The sequence below is a fragment of the Tympanuchus pallidicinctus genome, unplaced genomic scaffold (assembly GCF_026119805.1).
Source record: "Tympanuchus pallidicinctus isolate F22 unplaced genomic scaffold, pur_lepc_1.0 scaffold8, whole genome shotgun sequence".
NCBI classification, from domain to species: Eukaryota; Metazoa; Chordata; class Aves; order Galliformes; family Phasianidae; genus Tympanuchus; species Tympanuchus pallidicinctus.
In genome coordinates, this window is record NW_026294802.1 from 55,200,067 (window position 1) to 55,223,726 (window position 23,660).

The 23,660-nt window shown below is 56.4% G+C and overlaps 3 protein-coding genes across 6 annotated transcripts in view; 1 reads left to right on the forward strand and 2 right to left on the reverse strand.

Annotated features, from left to right (window-relative positions):
• The window catches only part of NR6A1 (nuclear receptor subfamily 6 group A member 1), a 65,781-nt gene extending 56,084 nt beyond the window's left edge, over window positions 1-9,697 (reverse strand). For 2 of the 3 annotated variants that reach the window (XM_052667988.1, XM_052667987.1), the window contains exon 1: window positions 9,582-9,677. In XM_052667988.1, the coding sequence (XP_052523948.1) occupies window positions 9,582-9,648 (67 nt within the window). In that variant the 5' untranslated portion in view covers window positions 9,649-9,677. Of the gene's footprint in view, window positions 1-9,581 lie in introns of all 3 variants that reach the window. The other variant, XM_052667989.1, reaches the window with a different exon arrangement.
• Window positions 9,698-10,192: 495 nt separating this feature from the next.
• Window positions 10,193-16,241, forward strand: OLFML2A (olfactomedin like 2A). Of its 2 annotated transcripts, XM_052668848.1 has the most exons (8): window positions 10,193-10,311; window positions 13,195-13,455; window positions 13,535-13,642; window positions 13,807-13,992; window positions 14,085-14,331; window positions 14,420-14,638; window positions 14,721-14,906; window positions 15,022-16,241. In XM_052668848.1, exons 1-8 carry the CDS (start codon window positions 10,246-10,248, stop codon window positions 15,621-15,623), a joined length of 1,875 nt encoding a protein of 624 aa, XP_052524808.1. In that variant the 5' UTR covers window positions 10,193-10,245; the 3' UTR covers window positions 15,624-16,241. The 2 variants fall into 2 exon arrangements, with proteins under 2 accessions (XP_052524808.1, XP_052524807.1); XM_052668847.1 differs by lacking the exon at window positions 10,193-10,311 and having other exon boundaries at window positions 10,628-13,455.
• A 5,990-nt stretch (window positions 16,242-22,231) lies between these two features.
• RPL35 (ribosomal protein L35) lies at window positions 22,232-23,657 on the reverse strand. The gene is made up of 4 exons (XM_052667707.1): window positions 23,539-23,657; window positions 23,201-23,337; window positions 22,917-22,998; window positions 22,232-22,452 (listed from the first exon to the last, which is right to left on the reverse strand). Exons 1-4 carry the CDS (start codon window positions 23,539-23,541, stop codon window positions 22,303-22,305), a joined length of 372 nt encoding a protein of 123 aa, XP_052523667.1. The 5' UTR covers window positions 23,542-23,657; the 3' UTR covers window positions 22,232-22,302.
• Between the last annotated feature and the right edge of the window lie 3 nt (window positions 23,658-23,660).

Genomic DNA, 23,660 nt, shown 5'->3' on the forward strand with positions numbered 1-23,660 from the left:
TTCCCCTGATGTTCCCTAGGACCCCACATCCATTTCTGCAGAGCTGCTCCCCAGCCCACACCACTGGCATGGTGTTACCATGTTCCAGATGCAGGATTTGACATCTGTCTTAGGGAACTTTGTTTCAGTCAAAGCCCTTTCCTTCAGGTTACTGAAGTCCTTCTGAATAGCAGCTGTGCTCTCCAGAGCAGTCTGGTGCCATCTGCCAGCCCAGCAGCACGCTCCATCCCATCACCCAGCACTGAGGGGCCACCACTGTCTCTGAACAACCGGCTGCTGCCCCTCGAGCCAGACAGCGCAGGGAGATCTTCACTCTCACCTCCCCAGCTGGTTACACTGATTACATGGCAGACTGCACCAAAAGCCTTGCTTCACATAAAGGTGAGCAGCAAATCACTCTCATTCGTGGGCCCAGTCATTTCTTCAGAAAATAAGAAGGCATGAATCGCTCTGGGTAAACCCACAGTTGTCCCAGTTACCTTCCATCCTGCACATGCCTGGGAACATCTCTTAGGAAGATTTGCTCCATGCTCTCCCCAGGGTCCGAGGCAAGGCTGACTGGCCCACAGCCCCACAGATCAGCTGCTGCTGAACAGACCTGAGCTAAAGGTGATTCATTATCCCTTATCAGCTAATGCTACCATACAGAGACATTCCTCCCCTTTCCCCTACATCGTGTGGAGCTGCTCATCTCACCTCAGTGAGGAAAACACACTGCTTGCAGAGGGGAGCAGGGTAAGGTCATCTCCTGATAAATATTTCGTGTTGTGTTAAAAAGGAAAAAAAAAAAAATAAAATCAAGTTCCGATTCACAACTACAACTGAAAGCAGATAATCACAGCAGTTCAATGTCCCTAGTGCTTGAAGAGCTGTACCTGTGCTGTATTCAACAAACACTATACAGACATCCTCATTTTAAACATCTGTTTACATTCCAGTAAAATTCTGTCGGTGTGGTATCTGATTTATTGATGCCATCGAAAGTCACAGGATTCCTGAAATGCCTCTTGAGAGGCAAAAATCGAGGCGGAAAGGAGCCCCGCGATGCTGCGGTTTCAGCTTTACCACGAGTTTCAGAGCAGTTCTCAGGACCTTCTGCGTTCCATCACAGCAGCGCAGTGCCCACCCCCAGGTGCCAGCTGCAGCCCGCCCAGCAACACAGCGGGGCTGCCTGGCACTGCAGGCAGGGGGGCCAGAGCCACCACCGCCACTGAGGTCATGATGCAGCTCAGCCCTCAGAGGAGATAGTGGAAATTGTGTCTGTCTTTAGACTTAGGCTACAGAAAGGGAAAGCTTGTTGTGTGCTTGTATTCAGGAAGCCAAAGTTTGTGGGTTCCCACAAAGGGCTCATACTTATGAAGAAATGCTTCAAACAAGCAACCCCAAGAACTCCAGGAGATGCATGGGGCGATCCACTTGATGGGAAGGAAGCTACAGCAGGCAAACCTAAATGTGCCTTATAAAACATCTGCGTTTCTTTGCCTGTAAACTGAGATTCATGTTAATCTTCACAGTTTAATACCAAAGTGTCTCACAATCTTCTGGTGACATTTACTATCCAGATGTTTCATTCATACCTAAATTACACGTTCTGAAGTACTGAACCAGACACTGGAGAAGCCGGGCTCCACCTTCGTTATGCAGCATTACAGTATTAGCATTCCAATGCAGAAGTGTCAGTATTAGATAGGCAGTAAAAATAAAAGATGGACTTCCAGCTCCTAAAGGATCACATTAGTGTTTTCCCAAAGCACTACAATGACAGGCACTTACTCAGATTCCTGTTGCACAGCCAACACTTCTCAACATTAATTCCTCCTTCTGAAGGCATCCTGATGCACATCTTTGTTCCTAGACATACAACTTTCCACCTGCTGTACCTGGAGCATGTTTTGGTGGAATAGGATACTGCCTCGCAGGCAGCCCTGACAACTCCAATATTGAAACATCAGTTGCATAATCATTCTGTAAATCTTGGTGCTGTCTATACATTAGAGAAAGTCTTACGTTTTGCTCACAGGTAAAATATTGTCCAACACAAGTCCTTGGCATGCTACTAAAACAAAATCCACTGATTTGATCTCCTACATTTACTTAGCTTAAAAAAATAGAATTAACTGATATTATTGAAGGTGGAGGTACCACTGTAGTTTTTGAGGAGTTATCAATGCAGATTAATACTCAGCCACCAAAAACTGATAGCACACTGTGACACACAGAACATGCCAGAAATCGAGCTGTAAATTATCCAGCATTCCCAGAGGCCCCAGATGCCAATAACCAACACTTCAGACCAGAAGCACTACCAGACCTCCTCCTTGTGACACGCCTTTTCAATCCAGCAGCAGCACATGGCAAACAGGGATCCTGGAGAAGCACAAACATGCTATGAGCTCTGGAAACAGCTTTCCCTTAACCTCAAGGTTAATGAATTTAACAGCGTTTATCTTCAAATTTTAATTAGTGGAGATAGCATTACAACTTCTAACTGTAATGGACGCAGCCAAACCCTGCGAGGTCTGCTCTCAGCACTAAGCTGGAAATGAGAGAAGACTAGCTAGTGCTTACAGTGGGTGAACTGCCTTCTGTGGAAGGGCCTCGACAGAGCCCTAGAATGTGAAAAATAGGTGTAAGCACCACACACTAAAGCAAACTCCTTCACTGCGAATACACAAGTACTGAGCCATTAAAATCAACTACTGAACACACAATCAACATTAGAACACGCTGCACTGGGAAGAGTGAAAGCTTTCTAACAGCCTAGGTACAGCACATTCCTATAAAGCTCCATTACCAGACGAGGTAACGGAGTTGCAGCAGGTATGCTTACTGTAGCATTTACAGGAGCCTACTGCTGACATTCTGCATTTCTGCACTGTTCCCTTCTTCTATTACTGATTCAAACAGCTCCCATGAAATTCAGTGACCTACAGCCTTCCAGTACCAGCTGCTCTTCCTTTGCAGCCCTACCAAGACCAGCTTTGGGTTTTGTTAGCGTGAGAAGCTTACGCTGAGCATTTGGCCTCCCAGGGATGAAGACTGCACACAAACAAGAAATGGGGGAAATCTGATTCTCTCTCGCCACCTCCCTCTGCCTACTGTCCACAGTGCTTGCAAACTGCATTAGCTCCTGCTGCTTGCAATTCCAGAAACTTTCCTTTCTCCTTTGGCCTCATTCCATCCACATCTGTCTGCTGTAATCTTATTTTGTGGGATGCCATGTCTTATTAGCTTTTAAGTGCGGCAGCACACTGAAGCATCATGAAAAGCACACCAGAAAGATCTTTGAGAGCTAGAAGACAGCTCTAATTCTAAAAGAGAAGCATCATTCCTAATGTTCAGATATTTTAGAATTTGTCTCCAGTTGTACTAGGAGGTTACCTGCCTTAAACACAGGAAAAATGTAGGCTAAAAAAAAAAAAAAAAAAAAGGGAAGCTCTCATTTTTCCCAATGGAAAAATCACTTTCAAGTGAGTTTAGGGTACACTGACACTCTAAAAACAAATCTGAAGGTTTAATGCTAATCAATTACAGGCATGGCAATTAACCAGTACTCCATTAGATTGAACAAAAAAAAAAATCCATAAGGCACCACAGCAGAAGTTAATCTTTCCCACGTTTAATGCACACCTACAGCACTGCCATGCAGATGCTCGAGGGGACTGCTCCACTCACCAGGCCAGGTGCCTCCATGGCCACCTCCATCCCATCACTGCTCCGCCAGCAGCTGGCTCAGCAGCACCCGACACCTTCATGCTTACAGACCAGAGACATTTGAGTTCTCTCCTTGTGTTACACAGAAATTAAATACCCTACGAAATCAAAATAGGAGCACTCCCACCTCAGGAGCCCCGCTGTCCACCGCATTTCACAGATGGGCCAGGTTCTGCTTGGCCAGCGGTGCAGCTCAAGGTTCGTCATTTGAGCACCAGCCTACCTCACCCCGTCCCAACTACAAGCCCTGGCCAAGCTTGGAAATACTTCATCCTACCAAAACCATGAATCCCAGCACGACCTTATCCTCATGGACTGAATGAGATGAAAGCAGCTTGAGCCCTGCCCTGGAGAAGGGCAAGACGGCTTTTCCTGAGCACGTATACCATAAGCCACAAGAGATTCAAGCATTCTAGCCTACTCTAGCACTGTATCACTTTCTGGGCATTATCTTCCTTACTGACATGTAGGATAACTTTTTGTAGATAAAAAAAAAAAATCAGAACTCCTAACCACAGCTCAATACAAAAGGCAACGGCTCAAGAACATGAAGAATTTCAATATTATTTTAGAGTTAACTGACTGAAAGAAGTTCCAAAGCAATTAGGCATGAGCACACTGTCCTGTTCTCTTTGGTTATTTCCACATACATGCCACTTCATTTTTACATATTTTCAACTAGAGATTTGAGCAGCCAGCCTGTGCCCAGCTGTGCTCCCGATACCTCCCACCTTCACCCAAGGCCACCATTACTTGTTCTGCAGCACAGCACACCATTGTACCTAACCTCTTCTGCAATGAAGAAAAGCCTTAAATTTACTTTGAGACAGCTTTAGACTCAAGGTCACTTCAAAGCTCTTAATTAGTAACCAGTCCCCAGCACTGTGAGCAGCTGGCTGTGCTGTCAGCAGCCTCAACTCACAGGCACTACACTGAGCCCAGCCATGCGAGCGGGCTGCTGCCCCCGCTGCCCAGCACCTGAAGGCATCAGCAATGGGCACAGGCCCAGGAGCTGCTCTGCCCAACAGCCAGCCTAGAGCACACCATGGTGCGCATTAAACTCTGGGGGTTCTCACAGAGTTAAAGTCCAGAGTATTTCTGATGAAACACTTCTGTTTGGAAGGTCAGAAACGCTCCGCAGCAGAGAAGGCGCACAGGAACAGCACCTGTCCTTGGGGCTGGCACCAGGGGGGCACGCTGCCCCACAGCCGGCCCAGAGCCCCGCCGCACCCACTGCAAGCACCCGGCATGAGGGGGCAGTGCTGGCGTTATCACTGCAACGCTTGTGTCACATTTCTGTCACTACTAAAGCAGGAGGAGGAAAACAGCCCAAGCAGCCAAAGGCACCAGGCCGCAGCCCTGCAGAGCCGAGCCATAAACAACTCGCTCGTTTCAATTTACAGCATCTTACTAGAAAAGAACTCCAATAGCCCCTGCCTACTGGCTATAATAAGAATATATGTAGACATAAGATTTTATTTAAAATTACAGAATTTTTTAAGACACAAAGTAGGATGAGCATCCAGAAGTATTCCTGCCCCAAGACGAGTGCAGACATGCTGCCACTGTGCCCACACAGAGGTGCGCCAGCAGGGCCGAGGTCCTGCTTCCCACCCTGGGTGATTGATCGTGCTCTACCCCTGAGAAGGGCCGATTGGTTTCCTGGTGCCAAGAAAATGATTGATGAACGTTTCGAGTCACGGGCCTCCCTTCCTGCTGGGTGCCCTTTTCTCTTGTCTCCAGCAGGCCCAGGGAGCTTTTTCAAGACTAGGAAGTGTCATTTTTATGGATATCATCCTGTGGTAGGGACAGTTCACTGAGGAGAGCCGCATGTAATTAAGATGAAGCAGAAAGGATCAGCTCATGTGCTGATGACATGGCAATAGAGCACACATCAGGTAAGCAGGAACATGGAAGGAGGCAAAGAAAAGCTGCACAGAGCCAACAAGCACCGCTGGATGCACCAAACCAGCACACTCAGATCACTGCTGAAAGGCAGGAACACGAGCTCACACAGTCCTGTGCTCAGCAGATGCTTCCTCACTTCTCTCCAGTTTTGCAAGCCAGGCCAATACCCCCCACCACAGAGCCATGGGATCCCGTTCTGGTGGGAGCTGGGGCTTCAGCTCCTTTTAGACACACAAACTGTTACAAACCCAACCTTAACGCTCAGCAGAGCCTCCAGTGCAACAGCAAAGCACAGCTCTGCCGATAACTCGAGTTATTCACAGGTAGGAACAATCACTGCTCTGCTGCTGTTCGTAGGATGTATAATCTCACAGCAGAAGTACACGTAACACAGTAACAACATACTATAATCAGTTTTTAGTACACACTGCCAAACAAACAAAGTTCCAGCTGTGAGGCTGAAAGAGAAGCCTTCTGGAAGAATAGGCAGCATTTGGCAGGATCACCATGGACCAGAAATCCTCCGCTTTGTTACTACCTCTATGACAGCCATCCTTCAAAGGCTTCAGAATTCCACGTTATACTTCGATGGTATATTTAAAGCTCCCACCAAGTTTCAATAGGAGGAGGAATCTCAAGGCAATGACACAGCAGCAGCTCTCAGTCACCTCATATTACAGCTTGGGAGAGTTTTTAGCTTTTTTTTTTCCCCCCCGATGCACAAGGGAAATAAAGAACAGCTTAAAACACCTTCACACAGACAGAAATGCCTCCAAGCAGCAGCACTCACACGGAGTCATCAGGATGATGAGGCAACAGAAAGCAGAACAACTCCTGCAGTGTCTGAAGGACGCGGGGTCCATCCACCCTCAGTGCACGCAGCCACCTTATCGCAGGGCTGGAGCATCATTAAGGCACTGCAGACACACTGCTTTCAAGATAAGTTATTGGTAATCATTTACCAGTGCAGAATCTTACTGAAGCTGTCCTACTGGCAGCGCATTTCCTCTACGAAAACAATTTCAATGTAAAATCTGAAAGCTTTTTTTTTTAATGAGGTAATTAGAACTTCAATAATGAAGACTTAAGCTAAACCTTGAAGGGTGCTCTTGTCCCCCAACTTCCTTTTCTCAATTAACTCCGCAAAGTGATAACCACTGTGCTTAAAGGAAAAAAAAAAAGGATCAAAAGGCCACTTTAATACAGCTGGAGGGAAAGAATGCACCGCAGCTCACCAGCAGCCATCTGATGAGATCCGGGGCCAATTCTTTATGTAAATGACTTCATTAGAATTACCAGATTACACTGCTGAAGGCTTTATTTAAATACGCAGTTTATCAACAGGATAAACTGTGCTCTCATTCTCAGAGAATGCAGCCTAAACACGTTTTTTTGAAGCCGCCACCACGAAAGAGTTGAACAGTAATTTACTGAACCTCTTCCTCATTCTCCTCCTGAAAAAAGCTACCAAAAGCGACCTGCCAGAGACACAGCAGCAGGACAGCCCCGCTCCCCGACAGCTGGAGGGCTGTCCTGAACGGGAGAGTCCCTCCTGTTCCTGTGGTGGAGCATTTCTACACCTCGTAGCAAAATAAGAAAAACGACGGCGGCAGTGTCACACTCCTGCCAAACACACATCGCAGTCACAAAGACACGCACGAAGCCTTTCCCGATTAATGATCTACAGAAGCCATCAATACTGAATTCCAACTTCACACCAAGAGGCATTTTTCCACCTCAATGTCAAATCAAAATGGAGGAATTGGTTCTTCCTAAATTGCCGACCTCATTCCTCACAGTGAGCGCAGAGCCGCGCTGTTTGTCACTGCAGTGTGAGACCATCTCTGCCACACAGACCGGCACCGTGCCCAACTCGCACCATAACTTCTGGATTCAGTCTGACTTTAGCAGCAATGCCATTCCACGACTCAATTTGTTTTCCTTCCCAAAGCTTCAAAGAAATGTTTATAGCGAGTCAGCCAGGACCCAGCGATATCCACGAAGCAGCCTTTGTTAGGCAAAGGCTTATCTCATCAGATGCAAAGCAACCAAGCATAAAGAGCCACTAAAACCGTCAGTAACATTTCTAAGAGAGCTGCGGCAAAGGGAAGGGCGCGAGCAGCGACTTCTCTTAGAGCATAGCACATCTCTGCGGTCCCTCAGCTCTCCCTTCTCTCTGCCACATGGTTCACACAAACGGAGACCTGCCTGACTTTAAGGAACTCGAGGAGCTCTGCTGCTTTCCCGACACATCCGCCTTACAGCACAGCAAAGCACACATCGCCTCATCTCCAGATGGCTGCTTTGCTACTGATCCCACTGAACATAACATCTCTGATGCCACTCTGATTATTTTTATGTTTTATTGACAGAAGAAAAACATACCAAATAAAAGCATAGAGAAAGCGGTCTCCAGGAGGATCCTGCCAGGAAGAAATTGCTTCTGTTGCAGGAGAAATTGGCGCCCTCGTGAACTCGTGACTTTGAAAAATAACGTACTTCACCCATTGCCTTCCATATGCGGTACTACAGAGTGTGTTTGTTACATGCGGGGGGAAATCCTCTCAGAAGGTGAGAGTGCCCAAAATACAGCTCCGACAGCAAGGCTGTAACTGCTGACCCACAGCCACACGGCTGCATTTCAAAGCAGTGCTGGGGTTCCCCCCCTACCGCCAGCAGCGCACCCCAGCAGTCCACTCAGGGTTAACCAGGAGCCACATGTAGGGCTTAAGTTCATTAATGGGTTTTAACACAGCCACTGCTAATGTAGCCTGCTTTTATACACAATGCCATAAAGTTCAATTGTTTTCTTGAAGAGTGAGCATAGATACCAAACTTCGAAGCACCAGAAGGGCTAGGAACCTTTGTTAGGCAGGGAAGCTCTCCCAGCCCGTACCCCATTGCCATTTGCAGGTATTTTCTGAGCCAGCAAAGAGCCGAGCCCATCGCCCCGCTGCACCCGGCCAGGCAGAGGCTGAAGGTCGCACAGCAGCTCCGCACAGCGTCAGCACTCCATGATTTTGGAGGCAAAGCAGCACCAGGGTTACATCACCCATGGAGCAGCAGGACAGGCTGCAGGTACTGGCAGCAACGCCTGCACTGAGCTGCAGGAAACAAGTGGGAGCAAACAAAAGGGACCCCAAGTCCCACATCTCTATAGGGAAATCAGTGAGCATGGGCAAACTGCTAACGCTGCTGAATGGGGACCACGGCAGCATCAGCTCCCAAACCAAGGCAGAAAGTTCAAAAGAAAAGATGTGATGCTTCTCATCCAACTGAACATCTAATTAAGGGAGATAAAACGTATCCAGCAACTCCGTGCTGAGGGTCACGGCCCCAAGGGACATTCGTAGATGGTCACATCTCAGTATTGGGTGCATCAGGGCAGCGCTGGAAGGCAGCAAAAACCGCACTGCCCGATAAGGAGCCCCTTTTGTTCGAGAGAATCCTTTGTAGAGAAAAGTGCCTTAAGATGGTAAAATGCAATCGTAAGCCATAAAAATTGGCAGGGACATTCAAGTGCAGATGCGGCAGCTGCATACTGGAAGTGTAAAAGGGCCCAAATGGTGCCTGCGGCGCCCGGAGCGCGGCCCGAAACGCGGGGAGCGGCGGCGCGGGGGCGGCACCGGGAGCGACGCGGGGCAACGCCGCCGGGCGACGCCGCCCCCCGGAGAGCCGCGCTCCCCCCAGCGCGGATTCCCGCCCGCGGCGCTCAGGGCCGGGGCAGCGCCCGGGGCACAAAGCGCGGGGCCGGGAGGGGGCAGCGCGGCCGCGGCCTTTGTTGCGCCCCCACCGGACCCCGCGCCCCCAAGGGACCCGGGCCGGACCGCAACGTGACACCGCACCACCCCGCACCGCCTCGCGCCCCCACAACGCGGCCGGGCCCGGCCCGCGCCCCGAGCCCCCCGGCCCGGCGGCCCCGCAGCGCCCTCGGCCCCGCGCCCCGCGCACGCACTCACCGTTGCGGGGCGGTCCTTTGGCGGCGGCGCGCGGCTCCGGGAGCTCCGCGGGCGGCTCCAGCTCCATGGCGGCGCCGGGGCCGGGGCGCGGCGGCTCTCAGGGGCCCCGGCGGCCGCGCTGCCCCATGGCCGCTCCGGGCGCTGCTGACAGCCCCGAGCCGCCGCTGCGGGCGCCGCGCACGGGCCGTGCCGGGCCGCCCCGCCTCCCGCGGGGAACGCCGGGAAGCGTAGTCCGCCCGCGCCGCCGGATATCCCCGCGGGGAGAGAGGCTCCGCCTTCGGCCGCCCCGCCCCGCAGCGCTTTGGCCCCGCCCCCCCGCCCCGCCCCGTCCCACGCGGGGCCGTGCGGCGCTAGGGGGCGGCCGGGCTCGAGGCGGCGCGGTGCGGGGACTCCGCTCCGTGGGGGGGCCGAGGCGGGGCTGGGCTGGGCTGAGCTGGGCTGGGCTGCCGGGCAGCGGCGCGGGGCAACGGGGCACGGCACGGCGAAAGCAGCCACGGGCAGCACGAGACCGTCCGGCCCCAGGGCGGGCACCGGGCACTCCGCCGGGGCGGGACGAGGAGAAGCTCAGGGTCGGTGCCGCCGCGGGGCTGGGGCGGGGCTGCTCCTCCCCGCGAGGGCCGGGCGGAGCGGGCGCTCGGTGCGGGCGCTCGGCGCCGCTCTCGCCATGCGGGCGCTGCTGCTCCCGGCGCTGCTGCTGCCGGCGTTGGCCGCGGCGCGCGGCGCCGTCACGGTAAGGAGCGGCCGGAACGCGGGGCTCAGGTGCGCGGCACGGGCGGAGCCCAGGGAGCCGTCGGGCGGGGATTGGTGCCGCGAGCGGAGCCCTGGAAGAAGCGCCCCGCGCGCGGCTCGGGAGACGGACGGCGCGGGTTCCTGCGGTGCGGCACCGGTTGCGCCGTACGGGGCGGCTCCCGACGCGGAGCTCGGGGCTCTGAGCCCCGCACGCCGTCCCGTCCCGCAGCCGCCTCTCGCCCGGCTCCGCGCGTCGGGGCGGGCCGCGTTGTGCCGAGCGCCCGAGGGCGGAGAGCGACGGGGCTCCTCCGCGGTGCCCCTCACCGCGCAAACCCCCAGGCAGAAATCGCATCGTGGCGAACGCTGCCCGGCGCTCATTGGCGAAGGTCCCTCTTTCACCAAATGGCACAAATTCAGCGCTCGTGGGAGCGCTTTTGCGTAGGTCCCAGAAACGCAAACAGCGCTGGGAAAGTTCCGCGGCTCGCGGCACGGACACGGCACGGGAAAGCGGGGCTGCGGCCGCCCCACGGAGCCGCTGGGTGTCCGCCGGCCTCGGCAGCAGCGCCCGCACTGAGCAGGGAGGGACGCCGAGTACAGTCCCCGCTGATGCTCCTGACACCGACCTCCGCAGTGAGAGGACCGTGTTTTAAGACTTCCTTGTTTATAACCTTTCATGTATAAATAGAACATATGGTTCCTGTTTAAGGAAGCCGTTGAGAGGGCAGAACGGGGATTAATGTTACCGCCCGTGCAAAGGAGCTCCCTTGTTGGCTGGCTGTAGGAGCTAATGCCGCTTCCCACCTCGGTTTGCTCAACTCCATGCGCAGCGCAAACAACGCACAGCAGCGCTCCGGCACTGTGCACGCCCCACCTAAGCATGACGCTGAGCCCCGTTCCTCCCCAGAGCAGCGCTGCCAAGAAGCAATGGGAGGGAAATGGCACGGCCTGCTCTGCTCCCACGGGAAGCTGCCACCGGCTGGAAGGTGCACGACTGCGAGGGCTGGGGCTGCTGCTCTCATGGTTTTGGGATGCTGCTGTGCATGTGAATTTCTGCATGGGCTGAGCCAGCAACGGGGTTCCCTGTCCGGGAGGGCTGTGCTGCTGGCTCAGCCCATGCAGAGATGGAGGGAGATGCTCGCAGCCCTCCCTCGTGTTTGCACAAGTGCTGACACGGCCCTGGGGAGGTCAGCAGGGCTTGGAGCTGCAGTGTTTGCTAAGGGGATCCGCTCCCTGCCCACATCTCTCGCTGCCCGCGGCGCCCTGCAGAGGTTGACGAGATCCTGTTCCTTTTGCAGCACTGCCAGCAGCCGAATGGTTTCCTCCCAGCTGCCGAATCCTTCGTTTCCCTATGAAAAGAAATGCAAAACAGAGGGGCTTCGCTGCAACCTCAGGAAGGAGAACCTCCGGCTCGTGGGGGGCCGAAGGAGCAGTGCTGGTCACTGTTCTCAGCCACCACTGAGTCAGGAAGGCACAGTGCTGGCAGAAATGCTGCAGCACTGCCCTTTCCCACGCCACACTGCACTCCTGGGGTGTGGAGGATGGGACAACAAGAGTTAAAGCCATGTCCCAGCCCTGCCACCGGGTGTTCCCAGAGTGAGTCACACTGATCCCATGGCCGCAGGGTCCTCACACTCCCAGAGGTCCCGACACTGCCTTCCCCTCACAGCACCAGGACCTGCTCCTGCCCACGGGCTGTAGGGGTGGGCTGAGCTGAGGGCAGACCTTGTCCAACCCAGCTAGGTTACCACCTGGCCCAGCCCGAGTCCCAACGGAAACCCACCACCCGGGGTTTGCTCTTTCCTGAGCCCCAGAGCAGCACTGAGCTCTGCATTCCCTCACAGAGGGACTCGCTAGAACACAGACATGAGTGGCAGAGGCAGTGATCGCTGTGCTCATGTCTGCAGGCACTGCCCAGTTTCCCCACTGGAGCTGTGTCCATGGAGCATTGGCCCTGCCACTGCCCTACCAACTCACAGTGTTCCCAGGACTGGTCCTATAGAGGAGTTCCTGCTGACCCCCAGGGAAGTGCGTGCCCTTCAGGCAGCCTGCAACACAGCCTATAGCACACATAAACCACTTTTTCCAAGCCAGTGTCAGCCAAAACCAGCTTGGACAAAGTTTTTTTTTTTCATGGATGGGTGTGAGAGAACAGGCAGCCCTCTCTGCTCCACTGGCGTCACTCTGCTGTGGTGCTGGCCCAGGGTGGAGAAATCTCGGCTGCAGCTGCTGTGCTGCATCTTCCAGCCCTGCTCACAGCCCTGCTCACAGCACGTGGTGAGCAGTGCAGGACAGGAGCAAGTGGTTTTCCCCATGCTGAAGCCGCAGTGCAGCCATCTCTGCACTGGGTGACGCACAGCATCACTGAGCCCGCGTGCTGGGAGCATTGTTCCCAAACACGGCTGGAGAGAGAGCAGCTCCTTATCTGGAAAAGGCAGCCGACAGCACCCTGGGCTCGCTAGCGTGCATCAGGGCCTTGTGTGGGAACAAGGGAGCCCTTGATGCGCAGTGGGCTGTGGGGGAGCCCATCTGCAGAGCCGAGCTCACCCCAGGGCGGCTGCAGCTCGGCTGAACAATCGGCCCTGTGTGGGGTGTGAGCTCCATGGCTCCCCCGGCCATGCTGCAGCACTTGAGGGCAGAGCTGCCTGCCTGGGGCTGGCCAGCAGCTGGGAGATGGCAGCAGGAGTGGACACCGTGTGCCTGGGCACGTGGCATCCTGCTGCGTGGGCAAGGAGCTCTGGGCTTTGTCACTGTCACTCTGGTGGGGGACAGGGACGGAGCAGCCTGGGTTGGGGCCGTGCCCTGTGGCCAGGAGCCTCTGGGGAGGGACATGCAGTGGAAGGGGCCCAGCGGTGGCAACGGGATCCCCCCCATTGCATCCCCCCAGGCGCTGGGCGAGGACCAGGTGCGGATGACCTCGGAGGGCTCTGACTGCCGCTGCAAGTGCATCCTGCGCCCGCTCAGCAAGGACGCCTGCAGCCGCGTCAGGGATGGCAGCGCACGTGTGGAGGACTTCTACACTGTGGAGACGGTGAGCTCAGGGGTTGACTGCAAGTGCTCCTGCACTGCGCCGCCCTCCTCACTCAACCCCTGTGAGAACGAATGGAAGATGGAGAAGCTGAAGAAGCAGGCACCCGAGCTCTTCAAGGTAGCTCCCGGCCCCACAGCACCACAGCCGTAGGTTGGGGCCCTGTGCTCCCCACCCCAGCCTGGCTCTCCCCCCGCAGCTGCAGTCTATGGTGGACCTACTGGAGGGAACGCTCTACAGCATGGACTTGATGAAGGTGCACTCCTACATCAGTAAGGTGGTGGCCCAGATGAACACGCTGGAGGAGGTAAGCACCTTCCCCACTGTGTGCCTGCACCCAGCCCAGCAGCACCACAAACTGTGGCCAGGTGTCACCTGGCTGCTCGGGTCCTCAAGGGATGCTGCGGGCTCCTCTGTAGCTCCACACCTACTCTCCTCTTCCTCTCTTCTCCCTCTCTGTTTCTCTGCCAGACCATCAAGACCAACCTGAGCCGGGACAACAACATCATGAAGGAGAGCGTCCTGCACCTCGCCGACCAGATGAAGCGTTATGAGAACTACTCTGACATCATGATCAGCATCAAGAAGGAGATCTCCAACCTGGGCTACCAGCTGCTGCAGAAGGACGCTGCTGCCGCTCCCGACAGCAAAGCACAGGTACCCCCAGCCCCACTATGCTGCAGGCTTGCAGCAGTGCCCACAGCTCCATCGTGGGAAGGGACTGGAGGGCTCTGACTGGGTTCCCCCAGGACACGGCAGGCAGCCGTGGGAAGGAGGCGGCGCGGTTCCCTGCTGTCCGCAAGGCACTGCCTGTCCGCACACCCAAGGAGAAACCACTAAAGCCTGAGAAGCCTAAGAAGGAAAATGCCAAGAGAGGGGGCCCGCAGCCCACGGCCAAGGCCAAGCTCCCTGCGCAGCAGCAGACCGTGGTGCGGGGCATCACCTACTACAAGGCTGGGCAGGTGGAAGAGGTGCAGAGGGCGGCCGGCAGCCGTGGTGAGTGCTCAGGCTGGGGTTGTGAGGCTGCGGGCACCATCCCGTGGGTCCCCACGGCCAGTGCTGACCCCACCGCATGTCCGCACAGAGAGCCCTGCCAGGGCGGTGGCCGTGCCCGAGCGGCAGCAGGAGCGGGGCCTCGCGGACACCCCGGCTCAGCCTGGCACACGTGCAGAGCCCCCAGTGCCCCACACCACAGCTGCACCCAGCACTGCCCCAGCCCCGCACACCACTGCCCACAGCCACCCTGGCACCGCGCATGGGGGTGGAGCTGTCAGCACCGGGGGCCCTGAAGTGCCCAACAGAGGTGGGTGAAGGTGGGTGGTGCGGGCGGCTCCAAACTGTCTCTGGCAGCACTGAGCCTTCCTCCCCTCCTCCTCCCTCTGCAGTGAAGGAGGTGGAGTGCGAAGGCACCATCCGCTCAGTGGACCCCCCCACGGAGCACCACAGCTACGGGCGCAATGAGGGGGCCTGGATGAAGGACCCGGCGGCCAAGGATGACCGCATCTATGTCACCAACTACTACTATGGCAACAGCCTGGTGGAGTTCAGGAGCCTGGAGAACTTCAAGCAGGGTGAGGGCCGGTAGTGGCGCAGGGCCTCCAGGCTCTCTGTGACCCCGGCACGGGACACAGCTCCGTGCCTGGGCTGTGGTCACCAGGAGCTCTGAATGCCTCCCACCCCTCCCAGGCCGCTGGAGCAACCTCTACAAGCTGCCTTACAACTGGATCGGCACTGGACACGTGGTGTACCGCGGCGCCTTCTACTACAACCGCGCCTTCACCAAGAACATCATCAAGTACGACCTGAAGGAGCGCTATGTGGCGGGATGGGCCCTGCTGCACGACGTGGTGTACGAGGACACGACACCCTGGAAGTGGAGGGGGCACTCAGACATCGACTTTGCAGTGGATGAGAGCGGGCTCTGGGTCATCTACCCTTCGGCGGACGACGACTACACGCAGCAGGAGGTGATCGTGCTGAGCCGCCTGGACCCCGGGGACCTGTCAGTACGCAGGGAGACCACCTGGAGGACGGGGCTGAAGCGCAACGCCTACGGGAACTGCTTCATCATCTGCGGCATCCTGTATGCCGTGGACACCTCCAGCCAGAAGGAGGGGCAGATCTCCTATGCTTTCGACACACACACAGACACCGAGGCAGAGCTGCGGCTGCCCTTCCTCAACGAGTACGCCTTCACCACACAGGTTGACTACAACCCCAAGGAGAAGGTGCTCTACGCCTGGGACAACGGCCATCAGATGACATACCGGCTGCACTTTGTGGTCTGAGTGCTGGCCAGGGCCGCGGGGACAGCCCAGCTCCCCAGGAGCCCTCTCCACCCAGAAGCCCCACAGTGTGCAGCACACTGGGGCCGGGCTGGGGGAGCGCCGGGGTGAGGGGACACCCCCACGACGTGGTGGCTGCTGGGCCACGTCCCACCTCCGGCGGCTCTGGAAGCCCTGGGGCAGGGCGAGGAGCTGTGGGTCCCCACACCAGGCGCCCACCCCAGCACTGAGTGGCTGCACCCAGCCTGGCCCCGCTCCTGCTGCAGCTCTGGGTGCTCTTGGCCCACCTGGGACCACGTCCTGCAGGGCGGGTGCAACTTGGGTGCTGCCTCGCTGGGAGGAACAGCCACTGATTGCTATTTTAGAAGACGCAATTAAGATGCCTTTGCTTTTGCAGCCCGTTAGCTTGTTATTTAAATGCATTCACAGGAGCTGTGCGCTGGCACAGCAGTATTGGTGTGACGCTCTGCCCTGCCTGAACCCAGCACCCAACACCAGGCTGGGATGGGCACGTAGCCAGGGAGCTGCAGCCTTTGTGCTCCTCCCCAGTAGGGCATTGCTTGGCTTGGTTTCTGTCAATTTAGAAGTGAACAGTATTAAAAAGTAACAGATAAATAGCCACGTCGTCTGACCGTGTGTTCCTTCCAAAGCCAGGCTGGGCTGGCACCTGGCAGCTGTGCCATGGCCGCGGCCCGCAGGCGCTGAGTGCCAGGAGCACAGCCTGGCTTGTCCTGAGGAAAAAAAGAGGAATTTGCTGTTTCCAGGTCGGAGCTGCAGCCTGAGGAGGAACATCTGGGAGCTGGGATGGTGCCAGGAAATCTGCTCTCACTACAACCTGAACAGAGAGAACAGCTGAGCGTGGGCACATGCGGCTGCAGCTGCCCTGACCCACTGCAAAATCTGGCAAGTGAGACGCTGCCAGGGGGCCCCGGGTGGCAAAGGGGCGAGAGCAGCCCTGGGGCAGAGCACGCGTCCAGTGCACGGCTGAAGCTTCCTGCTGGGAACAGCCCAGGATGGCACCTCGCAAGGCAGCCCGGCTCCGTCCCGGGGCCGCAGGACGTCCTGCCCGGCCCTGCTCCTGCCCGAAGCCCAACAGCCACCGCCAGGCAGCGCGGCGCGGTGCGGCGCATCCCCTGCTCAGCCGCCAGTCCCCGCCGCGGGAAAGGAGCCGCCTGACTGTTTTCCCCCTGGCTGGGTCCCTGCCAGGCTTTTATCTAACGATCCCCAGCAAATCCCTGTCCAAACAATACAGATTTCTGACATTTTTTTGCAGTAAAGTAAACTCCCAGCACATCTCTAATTCCAGGGCTTTGTTGTTCTTCCGCGGGGGCTGCCGTTCTGCTCTGTGCTCTCTTGCTGCACCAATCCAGCGATGGGTTGGGGTTAGGGGCATCTCTCCATTCCTGCTGGGAGAAAAAACAGCAAAAATGAAGCACGGCCGCACCGTGTCCCCGGCCACAGCGCTCCCACACCGCGGGCATCCGCACGGCACCTGTGTGCGGTGCCACCGGCACCTCCGTCCCGCTGCCCAGAGCCAGGCGAGAGGAGGGAGCGTGGGGCCCGAAGGGGCGGGGAGCGGGGAGCTCCCAGGGTGAGGTTAATGAGAACCGCGTGGCTGGAGGGCAGTGCTGGCTAATTGCAGCCTCGAGGCCTCCTGCGAAGCGCCCCTCTGAGAGCATGCCCGGGCTGCCATTAGCACCAGATAACAAGGAACTCTGCGCCCGAGTGACGGACGTTTCCTGAGAGCAGTCCTTCCCCAGTGGCTCCCTGCCCCACCTGGGCACCACAGCCTGGTCCCGTGGATCTGCAGCTCGCCACCGACCGCCCCATCCCGAGGCTTTGCTCTGTGTGGGCGTTGCGAAGCATCCCTGCTGCCTGCCCCACTCCTGCTTGACACAGCACCAGCAGTGAGCAAAAACAAAGGGCCTTTGTCTCCCCGAGGAGTTATTATGATGTGTTCTCCGGGCTTCCCCGGCCCCCCACCGCTCCGTCTTCTTCTCAACTGAAAGTCACCCTGATGCCTTTCTCTGCTATTGTGTGCCATGCGCTCCCCCACAGCTGCAGCCACGGAGCCGCCTCTCAGCTCCTTTTCAGGGCTGGAACACGCAGCTCAGTGATGCCTGAAACCTCCCTGGGTGCCGCCACAGAGCTGGGCCAGATGCAGCCCTGCCTGCCTCTGGTCTGCACAGTGCCACTCGTCCTCGTGCTGCTGGCCAGGCAGGGCCAAGTGGGACAGATGTCACCAGGCAGGCTGTGGTGAGGACACGTGGCTGGGACAGGATGGGCTCCTGCCGTGCCAGACGCAGCTGACTTCCAGACATTCCTCCTGTGCGAGCCCAGCACCACCTCTGCTCATAACGTGATTAAGAGATTAAAATCCCTCCGCGTGGCAGCGAGCAGCAAATGTAGCTTGAGATGGGAACATGGCGGGACTGCAGGGCCTGAGGCCACAGTGATGCAGCACCCAGGGAAGGATAGATGGGGCCGAGTGGGGGGTGGCTGCATGAACGGCATCCTTTGCTCCACAAACACCCTCTGGTCAGCAGGGCACAAACTGATCCTGAGAGGACTGGCAGGATGGGTAGTGAACCAAATAAGTCCCGGTTCTCCTCAACCTTCTCTGCTTCCTTCTCAGTTACCGTCTGGGCTGTGTGCAGGATGTGGTGCAGGTGCCATGCTCAGCGTGGGCCCTGCTCCAGGTGCTCTCCCAGCTGGAGGCAGCCTTACTGTGGCTGATGGAAGGTCAGTGCCTGCCTGGATCTGCAGTTCCAGGCACACTGGAACCTCTAGAGGGGACCAGCCCTGTGCCAAGCACCTCAGCTCTCATTCCAACTCCAGAGCTCCATGTCCACAGCTGCCATTTCCTGCTCCACCAGCCGTGCCAGCCCCAGGCCTTAACGAGGAAGGCTGCTTCTCCTCCTGTAGGGGAAAGAGCACACTTCCATGGCCACCTGCCATACACAACCCCCCTCTGGGCATCACTGAGAACTGTGAGGCCACAGTGCCATGCCAATGGGATCCACAGCACCTGGAAAATTCAACAGAGGGAACCAGCCCTTCCCTTGCTTCTTACATCTGGCCAGGGCTGCTGATCTGGGGAATGAGCAATGTGCTTCAGGCAGCAGATGAGAGCGTGTTCTGGTGCTGTGCCCACATTGCAAACGTGCTTTGAAGATGGAGCCAGCTGCAGCGGTCTATTTTTATTGCCCTCCCTGACCCTTCTGTCCGCACCGTCCCGGCTACGTGAGGGCCTGGGCTCAGCCTCTGCAGCGGCACGGGGAAGGTTTCCCACCGCACCCACGGCCCTCGGGCCTTCCGGCCCGGCCGGCACGGCCCGCAGCTCCGCTCCCGCTTCGCCCACCCCGTACCCCGAGGCCCCGCCGTCCGCTCGCTCGGTGCTGGGCCACGCGATCCCGTGGGCGGCAGCCGGCTCTGGCCGCTCGGGAAGGACGCTCCGCCCGAGCCCCGCGGGTGCCGCCCCGCGGTCAGAGCCGGGCTCGGCGCGGCGGCCGCTTCGTCGCGAGGCCGGTGCGCGGCTGCAGAGGAACGGCGGGAGGTGGGTGCGTGCCCCGCTCCTCGGCCCCGCCGGAAGAGCCTTGCACTCCGAAAAGAGGGAACCCCGTCCCGCCGGATCCCCCGCCGACGCCATCCTCCTTTTCCTTCCCCGCGGGGCCCGCGAACGACCGCAGGTTCTGCCACGACGGCCGCTTCTGCCCGGCGCTTCGCGAGACCGCACCGCCGCGCAGCGCAGCTACTTTTCGTTCCGAGCGGTGCGGGGCAGCAGCGGCCTCCGACCCGCGGGTCCAGGCACGAGCTGCGCACCGCAACCGGGGCCGCACCGCCTGCCCTCACAGGACCCTGCAGGAGCGCGTGCGCCCCAGACCCGACGGCAAACAGCTGCCGTCAGAGAGTTGGGACAACACAGCCGTCCTCTGGGACTCTCAGGTAAGGGGGAACGAGCACGAACTGCTGACGGCCCCGCAAAGCTCCGCACGAAGGCCGGGGACGCACATCCTTCTTGTTCTGACGGCAGCAACAAATGCTTTCCCTACCTGAACCCTTAGCAGAAGCACTGTGCTCAGGGAAGGGAAGGAACGAGTTACTGCTCATAACTGCACCTCGTGGAACTGCAGACACACAAACAGCAGCACACTGCGCTGCCACCTCAGACGTTCAGTGATGGCAGCTTCAAGCTGCTGTTGATTTTGTCTCTGCAAGTTGTCTTCTCTGAGCACAGCAGTGCTATCCCAACCTGTGACTTTCCCTGGGATAGTCAGTGCCTGGTAATTAAATTTCTTTCTGTTTTTCTTTTTTCTCCCCATTACTGACTAATAAATGGCGTGTTAGTGACAGCGTTGGACAGCCCGTTGGATCTTCTATAAAGATCCTCCCTAAGCAGTGCTGCTGTCACATCCCTGGCTGGGGGCAGACAGCAGCAGCCACGACACGTGAAGCGTACTCTGATGCTGCCTCCAGCTCTGCATTCAGCTTCTCCCTGCCTTCTTTCAAATCACAGCACAGCTCGTGCTCCTCTCAACAGGCAGTCAGCTCCTGGGATCATACATCAGTCTGGAATTTACACCCCAGTGCTCAGGACAGGACTTGTGGGCCATCAGGACAACGTCTCCCGTGTCTGCTCCTCCGTGACAGGAATGCTGCCAAGAGCCATCAGGCTTAGTGCTGCCCCTAGCAGTGCTGGGGCACAGAACGCCTCTCCAGAAAAGCCCAAACTCACCTGAGCACAGGCTGCCCAATTGCCAGGACGCAGGAGCAGCCTTTCCTTCCCTGTTCAGGCATCGGGCTCCTGGCACTGGTCAAAAGCTCCTGTTTCTCCTAACGGGCTGCTGCTGGCCACTGCAAGGTATTCAGAAATGGGAAGCAACCTACCTTGTAACCCCATCTCTGTTTAGGCAATGCGTCAGCCTCACGGAGCCCAAGCTTCCACACACAATACTCCATCTTAAAGTGTGCTTCAGCAGCCTGGACCCCTGCAGGGCTTGAGCCCACAGCTTGCCAGGCTGGGTCTCCTTTAGTGCCAAACATATCATGTTCAGGTCCACACTGAGCTCTGAACAAAGTGATCACAGCCAATATTAGCATCATTGCAAAGCTATCCCTCCTAAGAGCTCAATATATGGGAAACTCAATTTACCACACATAATTAGACCTCTGGTTACAATTTATTTGAGGCTTAAAAATCCTTCATATGTATGCTGAGTTCAGCGGGCAGAATTAAGATCTTTTCCCTGAACAGAATCTGGATCCAATCTTTTGGAAGGACTCCCTGATGAGTACAGAATTCCATTTGAATACATCAACTTCACTAACACAAGCCATCGCTGCTGCATCACAGCACTGGGCAACTCTTCATTACATCAGAACCAAAAAAGGCCTGCAAAATCAGAATGCTGGGCTCCAAAAGACTTCAGCAGGGGACAGAAAATCCACTTAACCAGTTCTGTGCTTCACAGGTTAAAGTTTGGAACCCTGAGATGGGGGAGTGCCTACAAACTCTCAAGGTAACAATATTCTGGTTGAACCAGCTTTCTCTGCCCTGGCTGCTGTATTTTGTTTCACTGCAATCAGCCTCCAAATGCACACGCTTGGTCAGAAACTTTCATGCCATCCTAACTCTTCAACTGTAACCAAATTTCCTCCTTTCCCATCTCGCATGCTAGCAGTGGCCTGACAGGACAATTCTCATTCAAAAGAAATGCCCTGCATGCTATTAGAATTGGGTCATCTTTATACTATTAACTCTCTGGGTGAGCACAGCATCCGTCTGCAGGCACCTGCTGCAATCCCTCTGCAGCCCTGCACCATCTGGAAGGAAAGTGCTGCTACAACTTATCGTGGACATCTTACAACAGACCTTTTGGTTTATGTGCGAGAGGCTTGGGATCTGCTATCCAACGCCTGTGATACTGTTAATGACAGCAGCACAGAACAGCATGCTGCTCAACCTCAGAAATCTGTTTATGTGCTGAACGCCAAAGAAATGCGTCATCCTTTAGCATGCTCCTAATCAGACTCTGTAGAGCAGATTGGATCCTCTAGGTAATAATGCAAAGACAAGATTTCAGCTACAATGCTGCAGTTCCCAGGTCTCCTTTTGTCCAAGACCAGAGGGCCACGTGTATCTGCTCTACTCCCTGGAGATACTAGGTTAAAGAAAGCGGCTGGAAGAGGCTGCAGCGCAGGTGACACCATAGCTTTCCAGGCGACCAGGGAAATCTTCAGCTTCAAGGAAGTCCACTGGGACCCCTCAGCAAAGCAGCTCACCTCCACAACACATAATTTCTGGCACAAGACAAAAATGTTTTTTCTAGAGCTCCTTAAGCAATGAATCCCAATGAATCTGACTGTAAACTGCACAGTTCCGATTTTAAATGAACCTCAAATTAAATTTTTTTGCCTTACACTTTAAGTTGAACCACAGATCTGTATTCATTTGTTCACTCTTCACAAAGAAAAAATAATCTTAAGCTGCAAAATGTGTTAGTAGATTCGTTAGCAGTAAAAGCTCAGAGAGGCACTGCGAATCCTGTTCCTCTCCACGAAACTGATGACATCTGTACCTCACCGCTATTCAAGAGACCACCACTGACACCTTCCAAACAAAGTTCTATTTAATGACACGTACTCAGCCAATGCAATTAGGAACTTCCGGTACGCTGCACTCTTATGCCTTGATGGCATATTTTCGGACAGGGTACAAACGTTCTTTTCGCTGCTGTTTTTTGGTCTTCAGGTTTTCTTCATGTTTATTTAACCTGCGCCGCATGGCACGAGTCTTCTTTGGCCGCAGATCGAGAGGCTTATACTTTTTGCCCTGTTTTCAAAACATATGAGAGTTGAGGTCAAGAGATGGCAATACAGGGATCAGAAGCATGAGCACACAGAGAGCCAAGCTGCACATAGACTCACAGCAGCACCTCAAGTTTCTTTTAACTGGAGCTATCTGCTGCAAAACATGAGTGATACCAACTTCTGTACCAGCTGTATTAACTTTGACTCAGAGAAATTGGTTGTAAGGTTGAACCTTACCTCTTGAAACATTATTTCTCTCCTTTTCCAAACAATCCAAATTCTTAACAAGTAACATTAGGAAGGTAACCAAAAAGCCTTGAGAGCAAGAATCCCTCAGTCACTTGCAGCATAACCAACACTTAGTTAATAGTATCTGCACTGCAGGAACCGCTCCTTCCAGAAGCAGGCCGTGCCTCACAGGAAGGCCGCTGCAGGCCCCACTGTGACCGGACAACAGCGACCACTACAGCAGAAGCGCAGACTTACTTTGTAGAACTTCCGCAGGTTCTCCTTCTGGGTCTGATTGATCACGGTCAGGACTCGGGCAATGGACTTACGCACCACGCGGCTGCGAAGGATGACAACAGATCAGCTCAGAGGGGCGGCTGGCGGACATTTCAAACCGGAGCGCCCAGCAGCAGCGCGCCCACGTGACAGCCAGTCTGCATCGCGCCGCTTCCGCCGCCTGGCGCAGCAGCAGCAGCAGCAACAGCAACAGCAGCCCCGGCCCCGCTCCCACCCCCCCCCCCTCGGTCCGCTCCCGCACTCACATTTTGGACAGCTTGGAGGCGGCTCCGCCCGTCACCTTGGCCACCCGCAGCTGTGACAGCTCCACCTTGAGGTCGTCCAGCTGCTTCAGCAGCTCCTCTTTCTTCTTCCCCCGCAGGTCTCGGGCCTTGATCTTGGCCTGCGGGCGGCGGGCAGCCCGTCAGCCCCATCCCGAGCCTTCCCCCGCCCCACGGCCCCGCGCCGCCGCCCGCCCTGACCCGTCCCCCCCCACCCCGCAATAGCGGCGGTCCCGAGCCCGGTGCCGCGGCGGGGGCGGGTGGGGGCGGCCAAGGGCCCGCGGATGGCGGCGGATGGCAGCGGACAGGGCCGCGGCACTCACCATGATGGCGGCTCCGGCGCGGTCCGGGCGGAAAAGGGAAGGGGCTGTGCCGGCGGAGCCCGCGAATAGGCGGGGGGAGGAGGAGGGGCGGCGCGCCGCCACACCCCCTCGGGGACGCGGCC

What these genes read in the sequence shown, in the direction of transcription:
- OLFML2A (XM_052668847.1), top strand. Translation starts at nt 12,910, where the DNA reads ATGGCTCCCCCGGCCATGCTGCAGCACTTGAGGGCAGAGCTGCCTGCC. An exon ending in CCCTGAAGTGCCCAACAGAG is followed by an intron (nt 14,639 to 14,720) that starts GTGGGTGAAGGT and finishes CTCCCTCTGCAG; the next exon opens with TGAAGGAGGTGGAGTGCGAA. An exon ending in CCTGGAGAACTTCAAGCAGG is followed by an intron (nt 14,907 to 15,021) that starts GTGAGGGCCGGT and finishes CACCCCTCCCAG; the next exon opens with GCCGCTGGAGCAACCTCTAC.
- RPL35 (XM_052667707.1), bottom strand. An exon ending in GCCTCCAAGCTGTCCAAAAT is followed by an intron (nt 22,999 to 23,200) that starts GTGAGTGCGGGA and finishes CATCCTTCGCAG; the next exon opens with CCGCGTGGTGCGTAAGTCCA. An exon ending in ACCTGCGGAAGTTCTACAAA is followed by an intron (nt 22,453 to 22,916) that starts GTAAGTCTGCGC and finishes TTTTGAAAACAG; the next exon opens with GGCAAAAAGTATAAGCCTCT.